The sequence below is a fragment of the Syngnathoides biaculeatus genome, chromosome 3 (assembly GCF_019802595.1).
Source record: "Syngnathoides biaculeatus isolate LvHL_M chromosome 3, ASM1980259v1, whole genome shotgun sequence".
Classification (NCBI taxonomy): Eukaryota; Metazoa; Chordata; class Actinopteri; order Syngnathiformes; family Syngnathidae; genus Syngnathoides; species Syngnathoides biaculeatus.
Genome location: NC_084642.1, coordinates 26,821,196 through 26,836,928, shown reverse-complemented (window position 1 = coordinate 26,836,928; position 15,733 = coordinate 26,821,196). Strand labels below are relative to the sequence as shown.

At 40.4% G+C, this 15,733-nt stretch overlaps 1 protein-coding gene across 5 annotated transcripts in view; it reads left to right on the top strand.

Annotated features, from left to right (window-relative positions):
• Positions 1-15,733, top strand: part of LOC133498362 (protein diaphanous homolog 3-like) — a 160,640-nt gene that overhangs the window by 24,671 nt on the left and 120,236 nt on the right. For all 5 annotated transcript variants that reach the window (XM_061815092.1, XM_061815088.1, XM_061815091.1 and 2 more), the window contains 2 exons: positions 619-921; positions 8,747-8,861. In XM_061815092.1, the coding sequence (XP_061671076.1) occupies positions 619-921; positions 8,747-8,861 (418 nt within the window). The remainder of the gene's footprint in view (positions 1-618; positions 922-8,746; positions 8,862-15,733) is intronic.

The window sequence follows — 15,733 nt, the reverse complement described above, 5'->3', positions numbered from 1 at the left end:
CGGATTTCCCCTTTAACTGAGGCCACCGAGGCCTGCAGGTCTTTCAATCTTGTTCGAGGTTCTTTTGTGACGAGCTGGATGAGTCGTCATCCCAGTCTTGGAGTAATTCGAGTTGATCGTCCCCTCCTGGGAAGTTTTGCTACGTTCCCAGTTTTCTCTATTTATGGATAATGGCTCTTACAGAGGTTTCCTGGACCCCGAAAGCCTTGGAAATGGCTTTGTAACCTTTTCCAGACTGATGGATTTCAATCACTTTTAATTTTTTTCATGAAATTATTTTGATCGTGGCATGATGCATTAGTTCTTGATTTCTTCACCTACTTCTTTCTCTGACTGATTCTGTTTCTTGATTAAATAAGTATGGTAGTAATCAAGTTTGAGTGTGGCTTGTTAAATTGAACTCACTTGTCCCAAGGATTGAAATAAAAATAATTTTGACATGTAAAATAATTTACAAATATTTAAAATGTGTATACATTTCTTGGGACACCCTGTATATAGGGTATGTGTATATAGATAGATAGATAGATAGATATACACACATGCACACACAGTATAAAAAAACTGAACCTATATTAATCACTTCAAATGTATGCATTGATTGTTCCATCTGTCCAGGGTGGAGCTGTACCAGTGGTTGGCTGCGTTGCACAGGTGTCTTCATTACCCTGTGGGCTTTCACCCTCTAACCCAGCATCTGGGTTGCCAGTTCCTCCTCCACCCCCTCTTCCTCCATTACCTGGATGCACTGCACCCCCTCCTCCACCTGGAGTGCCTCCTCCATTTGGTGCCCCTCCTCTACCCCCATTAGGATTTGGGTGCAATTCAGGCTTGTCCACTTGTCTTGCATTGCCTTATGGCCTTAGACCTAAGAAGGAGTTCAAGCCTGAGAATTCCACAAAACGCCTTAATTGGTCCAAGGTAAGTAGAAGTGTAATGTACACGTATTTATGTTATGCATAAATTTTATAGAAGTAGTTAGTTGCTTATGTTGCTCATAGGAAAAAAAAAAGAAAACTAACAGTTGGAAGCCTTGTTGACTAAACTTTGGACTGTCATTTAAAAGGGTTGTACCCAAAGATGTTCTGTACTGATTTTAACACTATCTACTGGTCATCTTGTCCACTGGTCAACTATTTAAATAGTTATCCAAGTTTATAAAACTTCACTTCAGTGTACCTATTTTTTACCCTCAATTTTGTTCCCAATATTTATTAGCAGCAGCTGAGGAACACACTTGTATTTCCAGACCTGAATAACAGGCTTCTTTGACAAGAGAACAGTTCTTGAAAATAACAGATGATTATGCTTCTGTTGGATCACATTGAGTGGCACCTCTGCAGATGTTGTTCCCAGCACTGGAGTGGAATATTAGTTCACACTGCGAATGGTGTTAGTTTGTGCTGTGATTAATTATTTAATATCTGATGTGGATTTGTACAGACGTTCAACATACCGAACCATATGCTTGTAATTCCAAATGAACCTTTTAGGAGGATGTGATGTGAGCTGTATAGAATACCCACATGGGTATCAAACTTCTGAAATTGTCAAAGCAACAAATTCTCTTTGGACTATGAGTATATACAGGTGTGTATACTGTATGTACTGTGTTTGAAATTACAATGCAAATTATATACTATATTACTCTGATTTTCTCTTAATAGTTGATACAAAAGGCAGTCAGAATTCTATTCTAGTTATCAATTGTCAGCATATAATTCAAATGTTTTTGGACAAATCTCCCAATTATAGTATTTTTGGGGGAAAAAACAACAACAAAACTGCACTGTTACAAATTATTCTCACAGTTTCAAGACCTTTGACAGCTTTTAAAGAACTGAAAACAATAATTGGAGTTTAGAGAGTTTGATCATATTTAAATAAATCAGAAGCTAGTTCAATTAAAAACAGGGCAAGTTACATTATGACACAGGACACCCGATGTAATAGCAGTTTCAAAATTCTTGCGTCCATTGAATTTCTTTCCGATGCTGTTTATTATGTTTGAAGATCATTTTGTCACTGAAACTACTGTTATTCTTTTGGTACCATGAAACTCTACATACTTGAGTCATTTTCAAACCTTCAGTGACCCTAAAGAGAGTGACACGTTCTCTCCCTGGCATTTCAGCCGAATCCAATATTTGCCGTGCGAGTTTTTATGCTGGAATTTCTTTGCAGGATGTCTGAATACCTTCCCAGGGGTATTTAATGTTCACTGGTTCTCAATAGGGTTGAAGTCAGCTGAAGATGGAGGCCACAACGTGGCTGTTTCTCCTTTTAATGCTCATAGCAGCCATTGATGCAGAGGTATACCTTGCAGCATTAGATTGTCTACTGATGAAAGCTGAGCAAGCCTGGATTGCTGGAAGTCACCATGATGAAAAAAAGAGGTAGCAGACTGGCAGACTCATGTTTGGCTGGAAACATGCCGGGGAGATAGCTTGTCAGGGTCCCTGAAGGTGTGAAAATGACCTCTGAAAGTTACGTTGAGTTTCTGTCTAACCAAACTCTTCTATGATACCAAAATCATCTTCAAGCATGACAATGCACCATCTCAAAGAAATTATAACAGTAACACTTCAAAAACACAAAAGTTCAATGGATTTTCAAGAATTGTGAAACTGCCACTAAATTAGCAACTTGGCTGTATCGCATTAAAAGAACATGCCTCAAGCAAGCCTTAAACAAAGTCCTCTTGTCCTGAGTACCAGTGACCAACATGTTTTTCCCCCCCATTTTCCTCTTACAATACAGTTGCCATGATCCACTTGTGTTGTCATCCCCACTGTAACATGTAACAAGTTGCATTTGAGTTGATCCGCAAAAAGCCCACTGCATGAATAGAAATCGCATTATGTTCTAGCCTTCCCCTAAAAAACTGTAATAAGCATTTATCATGAAAAATATGGCACTATCTTATACTGTATAAAAACAACAAATACAAATTCAAAATGAAATGTTTAATCAAACTTTCTCCTTCAATGTGCCGCTCATTCCTCAATTAGAATAAGCAGTACAGATAATGGATGGATGGATATCATGAATGCATATAACAGAATAAGGTGATAATCCGAATTTGTTACATTCCTGGTAGTTGGAAATATTTTTTCATCATTTTGGATACGTACCAATATAGAGCTTGTGCACGTGACGTCACCATTTTCACAGCACCATATTGCCGGTCGAAAAGAGCTGCTTGACAGTCTGGGGGACATTGACTCGGAGCAGAATATTCACAATGCCCGAGACTTGTTGCGCTTTTGGTTGTTACAACATATTAAAGATATTCAAAGAGATCATTCTACGGAATACTAGCTGAAAAGACAAGAAAAGATCGATGGATTTCAGCAATTAAACATGAAGGATGGTGCCCAACCAAATACACACGACTGTGTACCGATCACTTCACTTCAGGTAGGAATCATTCTTCTCAATCTCAAATTACCAAGAAATATTTTTAATGCCAAATTGGCTCATTTGAGAACAATGGATTTAAAAAAAAAAAAGAAAATAAAAACGGGAGTCATCTCCAACGTACACGAACCATGTTGCAGCCACACGTTAATCTTCGGTAAACCTCTCCCTGACAGACTTTTTTTTTTTTTTTTTTTTTAAATGCATTGTTCTCAAATGAGTCCAATACGTATTTAAAAATAGAATAATAAACCCGTCAGTCACACAGATATTTACTGAAGTTCGTGTGGCCACAAAGCGCTTCCGTCTATGAGGCTGTTGCCTATTCCAGCGGTTTTTCTTTTTTTAAATAGGCATTGGACTCTTTTGAGAACAATGCCTATTTAAAAAAAAAAAAAACGTCTGTCACGGAGAAGTTTACCAAAGGTTAACGTGTACAGCAACACGCTTCGTGTACAGAGGAGCCGACTCGCTGTCTTTTTTTTTTTTTTTTCTTCCCCAATCATAGATTTTTTTTCAACAATATATTTATTTGATTTTTCATATATAATTTTACAAAAACAACACAATAACAGTAAAACAAAAAAAAAACCAGTATGCATAATAGTGTTAAAAAAAAGAAAGCACACAAATCACAAATAATTCAAATTTTTTTTCAAAAACTCTTCTAAGGGTCTCCATATGTCGTCCACTTTTTTCCAAAATAATGCAATTGTTCTGGCCTGCAGGAGACCGAAATCTAAAAGCGGGGCCTTCTTTTTATTAACAGCAAAATCCTTGGGATATATACCTACCCTGAATAATAATAACCTGAATTCCAACTATTATAGAAATTTTCTGAATAGATTTCCAATAATCCTTGACTTTCCAACAATCCCATAAACAATGATATAAAATACCCTTGTCATTAGAGCACTTACTACACGTGTCTGTAATGTCAGGGGTCCACCGATGAAGTTTAACAGGAGTCACATAAGTCCTCATCAGCCATTTATATTGAAATAGCCTCATTCTAGTATTTGTTTGTTTTTGTGCTTTAAGGCATGCATGTTCCCAATCAATTACTTCAATATTTTCTTTAATATCTAGTTTCCATGCCTCCAATCTATTTTTACTTGATTCTGTACAATGTGAGACTAGAGATTTATAGAACATAGATATCTGCTTACATCCATGCAAACCTGATTGGACAATGTCTTCTAAACTGGACAAAGGGGGTTCATACATTGTTTTTTTATTTGTGCTGACAGTGTTTTAACTGCAGATATTTGAAAAAATGCTTATTGGGAATAGAACATTTTTGACATATTTGAATAAATGTAAGCATTTCACCATTTACATAAAGGTCACCTATTGATTTTATACCATTGCGTCAGGAAGGGCATCCGGCGTAAAAATTGTGCCAAACATATATGTGCGTTCATCTGAGATGACACGCTGTGGCGACCCCGAAAGGGACAAGCCGAAAGAAGAAGAAGAAGAAGATTTGCCCATAATTTAAAACCCCCATCTGCTCCTCCAGCTTTAAAAGTCGCATTATGCCATGTGGGAGAGAAGCGTGGAAGTAAAGGAGTGTCCCCTATATGTTTGTGGGATTCAAACCAGATATCTATTGTATTTTTCAAAAATGGATTCTTGGTCTGCCGTTTCAATACTCTATTCTCAGCAGAATATAAGAAATACTTCAATAGAAGGTGTGGTACTGTTGCCTGCTCTATTTTTACCCAAGAGGGTGATGGTGATGTTGAAAAATAATACATAGCTGAGTGTAATTGAGCAGACCAGTAATACCATTTAAAGTTTGGAAATTGTAACCCTCCAGTTTCATAAGGCATATAAATCAATCAAAATTCAGGAGCATTCTGTTGAGTCTAGTGAAAAAGATGTCAGGTAATGGAAGAGGTATGGTTTGGAAAAAAAAAAAAAAAAAAAAAAATTCGGCAAAACGTTCATTTTAACTATGTTTATATGTCCTAACATTGAAATAAGCATAATCATCCACCTGTCTGTTACCTCCAAGATTAAAGGGTTATAATTAACCTGAATGATATTGTTAATGTCAGGGGAAATTTTGACCCCCCAAATAAGTAAATCCATCTCTTGCGTTCAAAAAAGGAGCGTTAACCACAGGATTAAGTCTCTCTTCAGTACTTAAAAATAAAATAGATGACTTTGTATCATTAATCACATAACCTGAGAAACTACCACACTTTTTAATTTGCTCCAATAAATTTGGAAGGCTCGTGGATAACTTAGACAAAAAGAGAATTACGTCATCAGCATAAAGAGAGATTCTGTGATCTTGATCACCAATTTGGATGCCCGTCAAGCCTCTATCCATACAAATCGACATGGCCAGGGGTGCTAAGGCTAACTAATCCTAACCCAAGATTGGGGAAAGAGGACAGCCCTGGCGTGTGGATGTTTCCAAAACAATTGGTTTAGAAGAAATACTGTTGGTGATAATACTAGCAGTAGGGTTTGTTTGTGTGTGTGTGTGTGTGTGTGTGTGTGTGTGTGTGTATATATATATATATATATATATATTATATATATATATATATATATATATATATATAAAATTTAACCATTTAAGAAAATTATTGCCAAATCCAAACAAGAACATTAAATAAAAATGACCATTCAGTTCTGTCAAAGGCCTAACGTGCATCCAATGAGAGCAGTGCTGTGTCTTTACACTTTGCCTTTTCATCTAATATATTCAAAACTGTTCGAATATTGTGAAATACTTGACGTTTTTTAACAAAGCCATTTTGATCATTATGTATTAAACTAGGTATATACTGATCCAATCGTATTGCCAGAGCTTTGCAAAGTATTTTTGTATCGCATCCCATCAAGTTTATTGCTCTATACAAGGAACATTCTGTGGAAGGCTTATGAGGTTTGAGGATCAGGGTAATCAACGCAAGTCTCAATGTAGGAGGAAGATTCTCCTTATTATATGATTCGATATACATGCCCATCAATGGAGTCAATAATTGTTTTTGAAATGCTTTATAAAATTCTATGGTCAGTCCATCGGGCCCAGGAGCACGATTAGTGTTAATACTTTGAATGGCAGGAGTTATAGTCAATGAATGTGAGTTTGTGTAAAACTAGGAGTCATTTATTTAAATATTGGTATTTTTATTGAAAAAATCAGAGTGGCTCCATCTCTGTGCGATTTATTCTTGATTGAGAACAGATCCAGCAACGAGGTATATGTATGTGTCCAGACTTTTCTACGCTTTCAAAGTCTTCTGTGTAAATTTCAACGACTTACTCAGCAGATACATGTGTCGATCTAGTTGTCCAAGACAACCGGAAGCTGGTTAATAGTTCAATTATCGGCAAAAACATTGACTTCGGCATTAAACATGGATCCTCTATGCCAAGTGTCTCTCATTTTTCCACGTACCTTCAATTATTACCACCTTCTTAATGTTTAACGGTTTTGGACAAAACTCTGGGTGTCGGGCTATAAAACGTATTTTCGTGTCGTCTCCAACCGACCGAGCACTGAAGAATGGTTTGTTTGATCGTCACTTCCGGCCTGTGACATGATTTGATGACGTAAGTGCACGAGCTCTATAGCACAGCAGATGTTCAGCTCTGGACTGTGCTAAGTACTGTATGTCATTTTCATTTTTCCTCGGGTTTCTTGTAGATGGCATAAAAGCATGTCTAGGGTGTATTTCAATGAGTTTTTTTTTTTTTTTTTTTTATACGGCAGATTTGCTCAAACCCGTCTTGAAGTCATTCTCCGTGGCCTCACCGAACTCCTCCCACGCCCAGGTTTTTGCCTCAGCGACCACTGAAGCTGCATTCCACTTGGCCAGCCAGTACCAAGCAGGTGCACCGGGAGTCTCACAGGCCAGAAATGCCCGATAGGACTCCTTTTTCAGCTTGACGCCATCCCTCACTGTTGGTGTCCACCAATGTCTTTGGGGGTTGCCGCTATAGGCCAACAGGCACCGACCACCTTATGGCCACAGTTCTGGTCGGCCGCCTCAGCAATGGAGACGAGGAACACTGTCCACTTGGACTCAGTGTCCCCCGCCTTCTCCGGAACATGAGCAAAGTTCTTTCGGAGGTGGGAGTTGAAATTCCTTATGACAGAGGAATCTGCCAGCCGTTCCCAGCAGACCCTCAAAAATATGTTTGGGCCTGCCACGTCAGACCAGCATCTTCTCCCACCATTAGAGCCAACTCTCCACCAGGTGGTGATCAGTTGACAGCTCCGCCCCTCTCTTTGCCCAAGTCCAAGACATGTGGTCGCAAATCCAATGACATGACCACAAAGTCGATCATCGACCTGCGACCTAGGGTGTCCTACTGCCAAGTGCACATGTGGCCACCCCTATACCTCAACATGGTGTATGGACAATCAGTGATGCCCACGTGGGCATTGAAGTCCTCCAGCAGAATGATGGTGTCCTTGGAGGGAGTGCTCACCAGCACTCTCTCTAAGAACTCCAAAAAGGGTGGGTATCTGAACTGCTGTTTGGTGCATATGCACAAACAGTCAGGTCCCATCCCCCTACCCAAAGGCTGAGGGAGGCTACACTCTCATCCACCGGGGTAAACCCCAATGTACCGCCCCTGGGCAAGGGGACAATATGTATACCCACACCTGCTTGCGCCTCTCGCCGTAGGCACCTCCAGAATGGAACAGAGGTACCGGAGACCAAGCAGTCTGTGTGCAACTCCAGATTGGAACAGAGGTACCAGAGCTCAAATGGTGCCGAGAGGCGAGTCCGACTGTCTCTAGTCGGAACTTCTCGACCTCATGCGCCAAGTCGGGATCCTTCCATGCCAAAGAGGTGACATTCTATGTCCCTAGAGCTAGTTTCTGTAGCTGGAGATTGGATCGCTCAAGTTCACATCGCACCCGATCCCCATGGCTCCTCTCACTGGTGGTGAGCCCATGGAATGGGAGACACGATACCCTTTTGGGCTGTCCCCGGCCGAGCCCCATCGCTGCAGGACTAGCTAACAGGCACTCACCTTCAATCCCCACCCTCAGGCTTGTCTCCAAAGTGGGGTCGCGGTTACCTGTGTCCGGGCAAGGGAAAACGACATCCAATATTTGTACTCGTCATGGGGTTTTGGACTTGTACTTTGTCTGACCTCTCATCTAGTTCTATATTTTTCATCATAAATGCTCATTACAGCTTTTTAGGGGTAGGCTAGAACACGTCATTTTTATTCATTTTAATGAGGTTGATGTGAGATGAGTGCTTTGAGTTATGAGCATGTTAACAAAGAACCACTGTATTCTGTGCGAGCCTGATTTGAGGATTTTTGTTTTTTTTCTTTCCAGATCCATCCCCAGGAAATGTCAGATGGTTGTTTCTGGGTGCTCGCAGATGATGACAAATATGCAAAGCCTGATTTGCTTAGCAGAGTTGCTCTCACTTTTGGTTCACAAAAACCAGGTAAGAGACTTACTTTTTTTTGTCATAGTATCCAACCCGTCAGCTGTGTAACATTTTATTACTGTTAAATTTCATTGGTCTTTATCTTTTTCTGAAATAACTAAGCTATTGGTTAAACAGACATTAGAAAATATTGCTTCAAGAGTCTGTCAGAACTCTTCTATTTTTATTTACAATTTTCTTTGCTGATAGAAGTATTGTTTAAGTGTTACCATTTCGTTGATTGTCTAAAATTAGACTTAGAAGGGTTTTTGTTGCACACGTTTGACTTCTCATCTGTGTTCACACTTGACATCTTCATTCATGATTAAAAACTGAATGACAAATATATGTAAATATTCTGCAGAATTTTCCCCGACAACTGTTTTATTCTCTTTAACCGGATTTATAATATGCATGTTTTTTCCCCAGTCAAGATTGGTATGCATAGTTGAACACTTAGTCAGATACATTTGAGGTAGTAGATGGTACTGAGGGGAGTTGAGAAGATACAGGATTTGGATTAGCAGTGTTATTTCGCTGTGTCCGTTTTCAACACGTCTCACAAAAAGTTCTCACAAAATTTACTTTCAAAGATGCTATTGACCTTTAAATTTCACCACCAAATTTCAGTAGAACTCATTGATATTGAGATTTTCTCTCTCTTGCCCTCTCGCTCTCCCTCTAATTTTCTACGTGTCCGAGCAAACACACTAACCCCTTTGACCACTGGGAGCAACATCAGACGTATGCACTGGTCAGATCAGTGTCATCCATTGAAATGACATGGCTCATTCAAAGATTCAGATTACAGCATTTACATTCCCATCAGAATATTTTTAAGAACAAGTTTGTGTTTTTGCAAAGTTACAATGAATATGTCAACAAACAAAATACATTGCTAACTAAACCAAGCCAACTATTAACTAAAAGGAAGGTCGTTTGCAAGTTTTTCATTTTTTTTCAACCCACAATTATATCCCTGTCTGTTTTTCTTTATGTAAAACTGAATGATTGCTTGCAGAATTTCTTTAACAATGCATGTTGAAAGATGAATGATGGTCCCAAACAGTTTTAAAGGGCTACTGTCATGAAATGGATGATTTTTAGTACGGTATTAATGAAAAAACGTCAGCCCATATGGGTGCATGTTTTTTTTTACCACAAAACATGATTTCGACGTATACAGCTTTTTGTAACTCTCGCCATGTAAATCCTCTCGAGGGATTTGTTTTTGAGAAGCAGGAAGTGACATAAGGACAGCGGCGCCCCCAAGTGGACTCGTTTTTTTCCATTAGTTTTACCTCCGGGAAGGTAGCTCGTTGTTCCTTCGTGTTAGCCAAAATGCCGGCTCATTGCATTGCTGGACGTTGCTTGAACACTCGGGAGAATGGATTTACCCTTCATAAGTTTGCAAGAGACCTGGTTTGTTGTGAAAAATGGATTGTAAGGGTGCAGAGGACGAGAGCTTTGTGGATTCCGAATGACAGGCAGGTGTGTACGCAGCTACTAAAAAAAATAATAGTTTGGGGTGGATCATGTAATCAGTCTCTCATAACATAACAAAAGATCCACGTACGAAATATGTCGATGTGAGCGTCGTACGGCGTCGGGCTGCTGCGCGGATTGCGGCGAATCTGAAGAACCCAGCCAAGAATGCCTCACTCAGCCACGTGCGCGCAGTAATGCGCCCCGGCTCGACAGTGTTCATCGAGTACTGTGGCGGCTATGAACATGCCCCTAAAAACAGCACGGCTCGACTCCCTTATATGCCACCACAGCACTGAAAATCAGCCACACCAGCTGAGGCGCCGCGTTCGGTGGTCACAGCTTCTGCGAAGACTGTGGGTCGGGCATTGCGGACGGGGGCGGCTCTGAAGAACCCAGCCGAGAATGCCTCACTCAGCTGCGTGCGTGCAGTAAAGCATACTGCGGCGTCTGTGAACAACCCCCTAAAGCAGCATGTCTCGGCTCCATCATAAGCAGGACCGGCCGGCTGCGATGAGCCGCGATGACTCATCTCCGCCGCGGAAGTGGATTGGACGGGGTTGGGGTTTGACCGTGATCGCATATCATCTGAATATGGTTCGAAACAATAGTGTAATATTGCCCGAGGGCTCGAAACAAGAGTGTAATATTGCCCCGGTAACTACACTCGGTTGTTCGGTGTTCTCCTATTCAAAAAGAGCTTCCGTGTCAGAAGGAGCGCGTTTGTCTCTGATAGTTAGGGTGCACCATGGGTTTTCATTGGCGGATGTCCGGGTGACGTCACAGACAAAGGATGCAACCAGTATGGCCACTTGGATATCGTAGAATGACACTTCTGCAACTTTGCGTATGGATGTCGTGCTCTCCGCTCACATTTATTTTTTTCATATAGACATTAAAGTGAATAATGTTATGTAGTTTTCATTACAATATCTATTTTAGAATGTTTATAGGGATGACACTTGGGCTCTAAGGTTAATGTTATGTTGCCTCCTATATTTAAAATACAGAATTGGCTGTTTATGCACTGTATTGTGTGTGCTTTCATTCTCGATCAGGCTGTGCCAAGGTGGAATTTTAAGATTTTACACCTTCTCATCCTGTACCTTCTACTTTGACTTAAGACCAGACTTATTTTACTCAAAAAAGAAAAAAATTCGTCCAGTTTCACCACTTTTTCTACTATTATTCACATACCCCGACATTCATTAAAACAACAGCACTTATTTATTTTTTTTACTTTTACCATTATTATCGAGCGTAAACTCAAGCAGCATGTATAACTCTCTTTGCTCTACGTTGCACAGAATGGTGCAGGGTGAATGATGTTTGTAATTATGAGTGTATCCTTTTAAGAGTTGAAGGGTGGCAGAGTCATGTAACTAGCAGGAGATCGAGTGCTTCCGTGTTGGGGGAAAAATAAAAGTCAGGCTGTGGCTCACTGCGCTGGATTAGTTTTCATGTGTGCTGAGAATGTGGTACAAGTGTGCAATTGCGCAGTGGCGCACCTTAGAGGGAACATTGCTTCCAAGGCAGGAGTAAATCATTCTAAAAAGAATAAAAAGTATACAGGTTTTACAGATACAGATTTTCTTTGATACCCTGCACAAAACAAAAAAATATTTCAGTAAAGAGGTACAGTAGGCATTGCATTTTTTTAAATAATACTCAAAGTATGAAATTGAAAGCAACATCAATAAAAGAAACACTTAAGAGACAGCAGAAACTTAACCACATGACCATTGCAATGCTTGGGTCACTGTTTGGGTAAAACGTTTTCTGAAATCATGTTTGGGCAGTGCCTCACTAACATCACAAAAATAATCTTGTCTGAACTAGTTTTACATACGGATATCAGAATCAGCTTTATTTGGCAGAGTGTATAAAAAAACAGAAAATAAAGAAGGAATCTTTCTCTGGCAGACGGTGCTGGCCTGGTAGGATATACAGACATACAGAACAAAGAACAGGAGACATTTAAATTTATAGGAACTATTCGTTTTAAACGTCGTGCAAGATGTAAAATGTTTGTTTAGGACAAGTACGAGATAAGTGTGCCAATGTCCCACACTGTGTAAAGCTTGTACAGTCTCTTTACCCGTTCACGGTTCCCGTAATAGACCAGTGCAATGACGGTGCAATGACAGTTGTGCAAAGGAAGAAAGTTAGTGATGAATCGTGCGATAGTCTACAAAAATAAATTAATACTATTGATTGGACCAGCAGAATACGAGTGTCCCAACAATTGCACAAGGCAGAAAATAGTAAATTTGGTGATTAAGGATTTAATGACTATACTATTGCCAGAGGGGGAAAAAACGTTTGAATCCCTGCCAGTTTTGACTTGCATTGATCTGTAGCGCTTTCCTGACAGAAGGAGCTGGTGGCCAGGATGTGGAGGATCCGAAAGAATCCTGCCTACTCTGGACCTGGTTCGCGTTGCGTGTAAATCCTCAATAGTGGGTAGAGTGGTCCCGATAATCCGTTCAGCTCAGCTGTTTTGTTTGTTGCAGTCAGAGTTTGTCCTTTTTTTTGTGGTGGCCTCAAACAAGACTGTGATGGAGGTACACAGTACTGATTGGCTGTGTAGAACTGACTCACCAGCTCGCGTGACAGACCGTGCTTCCTCAGAAACCGCAAGAAGTACATCCTTAGTTGGGCTTTTTTGAGGATGGAGTTGATGTTCATCTTCCACTGCTGGTGCTTTTAGATTGTAAATCACAACTACGTGAAGGTCTCAACAGTAGCCACAAGACAGTTGGACAGCATCAGGGGCGGCTATAGTGAAGGTTGCCTCCTGAAGTCCACAATCATCTCTACAGTCTTTTGAGTGTTCAACGCCAGGTTGTGTTGACCACACCAAAGCTCCAGTCTCGCCACTTCCTGTCGATATACAGACTCGTCGCCGTCTTTGAGGAGGCCGATGACCATGGTGTCATCTGCAAACTTCAGGAGTTTGACAGTTGGCTGCCACGAGGTGTGGTCGTTAGTGTAGAGCGAGAAGAGCAGAGGTGAGAGGACACAACCTTGGGGTGCTCCGGTGCTGATGGTGCGTGTGGATGAGGTGGTGCCCCTCAGCCTTTTATGTCCTGCCCATGTCACGTGTTGTTTCCTGTCTGTTTAAAGTTTGCTGAACAACTTTTGTACAAGCCAGTTAAATACATGCAAACTATAGTCTGGTCATATGAGAGCAAAACTGAACACTTTGGAGTCCGTAATGCACACCACATTTACACACCCTAAAAACACCATACAAAAATTGAAGTTTGAGGATGGGAATATGATGGCGTGGAGCTGCTTTTTAGCAAGTGGTACTGGTAAAATTCAGATTGAAGGAAGCATAAATGGTCAAATTTACAATTAGATTTTTGACAAACTGGCTGAGGATGGACATTTCAACAGGATTACTAAAACAAAGCCTATCACCTGACTTGAATCCGATTGAAAATGAGAATCAAACAACAGCAATACATGTGACATCTGGAAGCTGTCACCCTAACAGGCTTTTGTAAAAAGTCTTACCGTATTTTCCGTATTACAAGCTGCTACTTTTTTCCAACAACAAAAACTTGTTCCGAGCGTAATGCTTAAACATGGCCCTGCTAAATGTTTTTAGGCATGTACAGATGCCATTAGAAAAGAAGAAAACTTTACCTCCAGTGTGTGTACAAGATGACGCCACCTCCAGGAGAAGACGACGAAGATACCTCAAGCGTGTATAAATAGATGATGAAGATGGCGCTACTTTTTGCCACGCTCGAAGCAAAATGCAGCAGGCCACACACAAACACAAAATATCTTTTTAATCTTTCACACAATCATCATGAAGAATCCAAGAAGAAAAGCATATGATGCAGCTTTTAAGTTAAAAACCATCTATCTGTCGATCCAGGAGGGGAATTAGGCTGATGCACGGAAGCTTGGCATTAACAAATTGATGTAAAGGGTTTAGAGATGGCACCACGAAGAACTGATGCAGTGCCAAAAGACGACAAAGGCTTTTAGAGGTCGTAAGACCAGATGGCCCAAAGTTGAAAATGTTCTTGAGGACTGGTTGAACCCACAAAGAGCAGATGGTCGAGGTGTATCCACCAGGCAGGATCTGACTGAAAGTTTAAAAAATCCCCAGCTAAATGTGCGTTGAAAGTTTTCAAGGTGGACCTTTTTGGTGTTTTTATTTCATGAGATGAAAAGGTTTGTCCATCTGGCCGCAGATGACTCTCTGTCAGGAACTTCCTTCCTGACTATAAGGAAGAAATTGCAAACTTCTATAATTTTTTTTGTAGCCAAAAAAGCCATGGATTCCATAAGACCCGACGACATCATAAATATGGATGCATGCATTTAATGTTTGACTTGCCTCCCACCCAAATTGTGAGCAGAAAAATTGTGATGTGTTAAATACTTATTTTAGCCGCTCTGCGTTGTGGTGTGTGTGTGTGTGTGTGTGTGTGTGTGTGTATACCATTTTCGTGACTATAAGGTGCATTATATTAAAAGGCGCAGTCTCATTTGCGGGTGCAATTTCAGTATTTTAACACATGTAAGACACATCGTTTTATTGGGCACAGGCATGGTGGCGCTCATGACACAGTGAGGCACAATTGTACCTTTATTTTTGCAAGCAGAAGAAAGTTTTTTTTTTCCCCCACTACAACCGGAGCAAGCAAGTCACCAGTCAATTCGCCATTTGTCATCCATGGCTCCCACGCCGCTCACAACTTCACTTTGTACACCCTGTTCACACTGTCCAGCGGTTGAAGTTGACTCCTCAAGCCTCCCGTAATAATAGCAAGTTCAATTCCTGCGCTTATTTTTACACTGCAGTTGATTTTTCTTTGTTCCTTGATAATCTATTGCTCGAGTTGCTCTTCCAACTTCGGCACCTTGCCGTGTGTCCATCGAAACTCAGCTTTGTCATCTTGATTTGACGAAACTCGTTTTCCTGCTTCCTCAAAACCATGGATTCATTGCGCTTGAATTCTTGCGTGGCTGCTTGATCCCCATATTTCTCCGTGTAACTCATAGCTTGCAGTTCAAACTGTGGTTTGTAAGCGTGTCTCTTTGTTGGTGTCATTTTTGGGGGTCCTTAGCCAAAGTGATGTTCTTATGCACAAAACACATAATGGAATGATAATATCTTATAGTCATAAAAAGACGGTGTGTGTCTATAAGACTTTTTTATTATATTTTTTATAATTATATTTGTTCCACTGGTCTTTTGTATTTCTGCGTTGAGATAGTGTGTGTCGTGGCCCTGATTGTGGTCCCAGTAGAATAGCGAAGCAAATGTAATATCATTGACGAGAGCTGATCCACTAGTACATGTTGTTAATTAGGAAACGGCCATAAAATTATCTAGTTTGTAATATTAATGTTAAATAAGTGATGGAGCGATTTTAGGG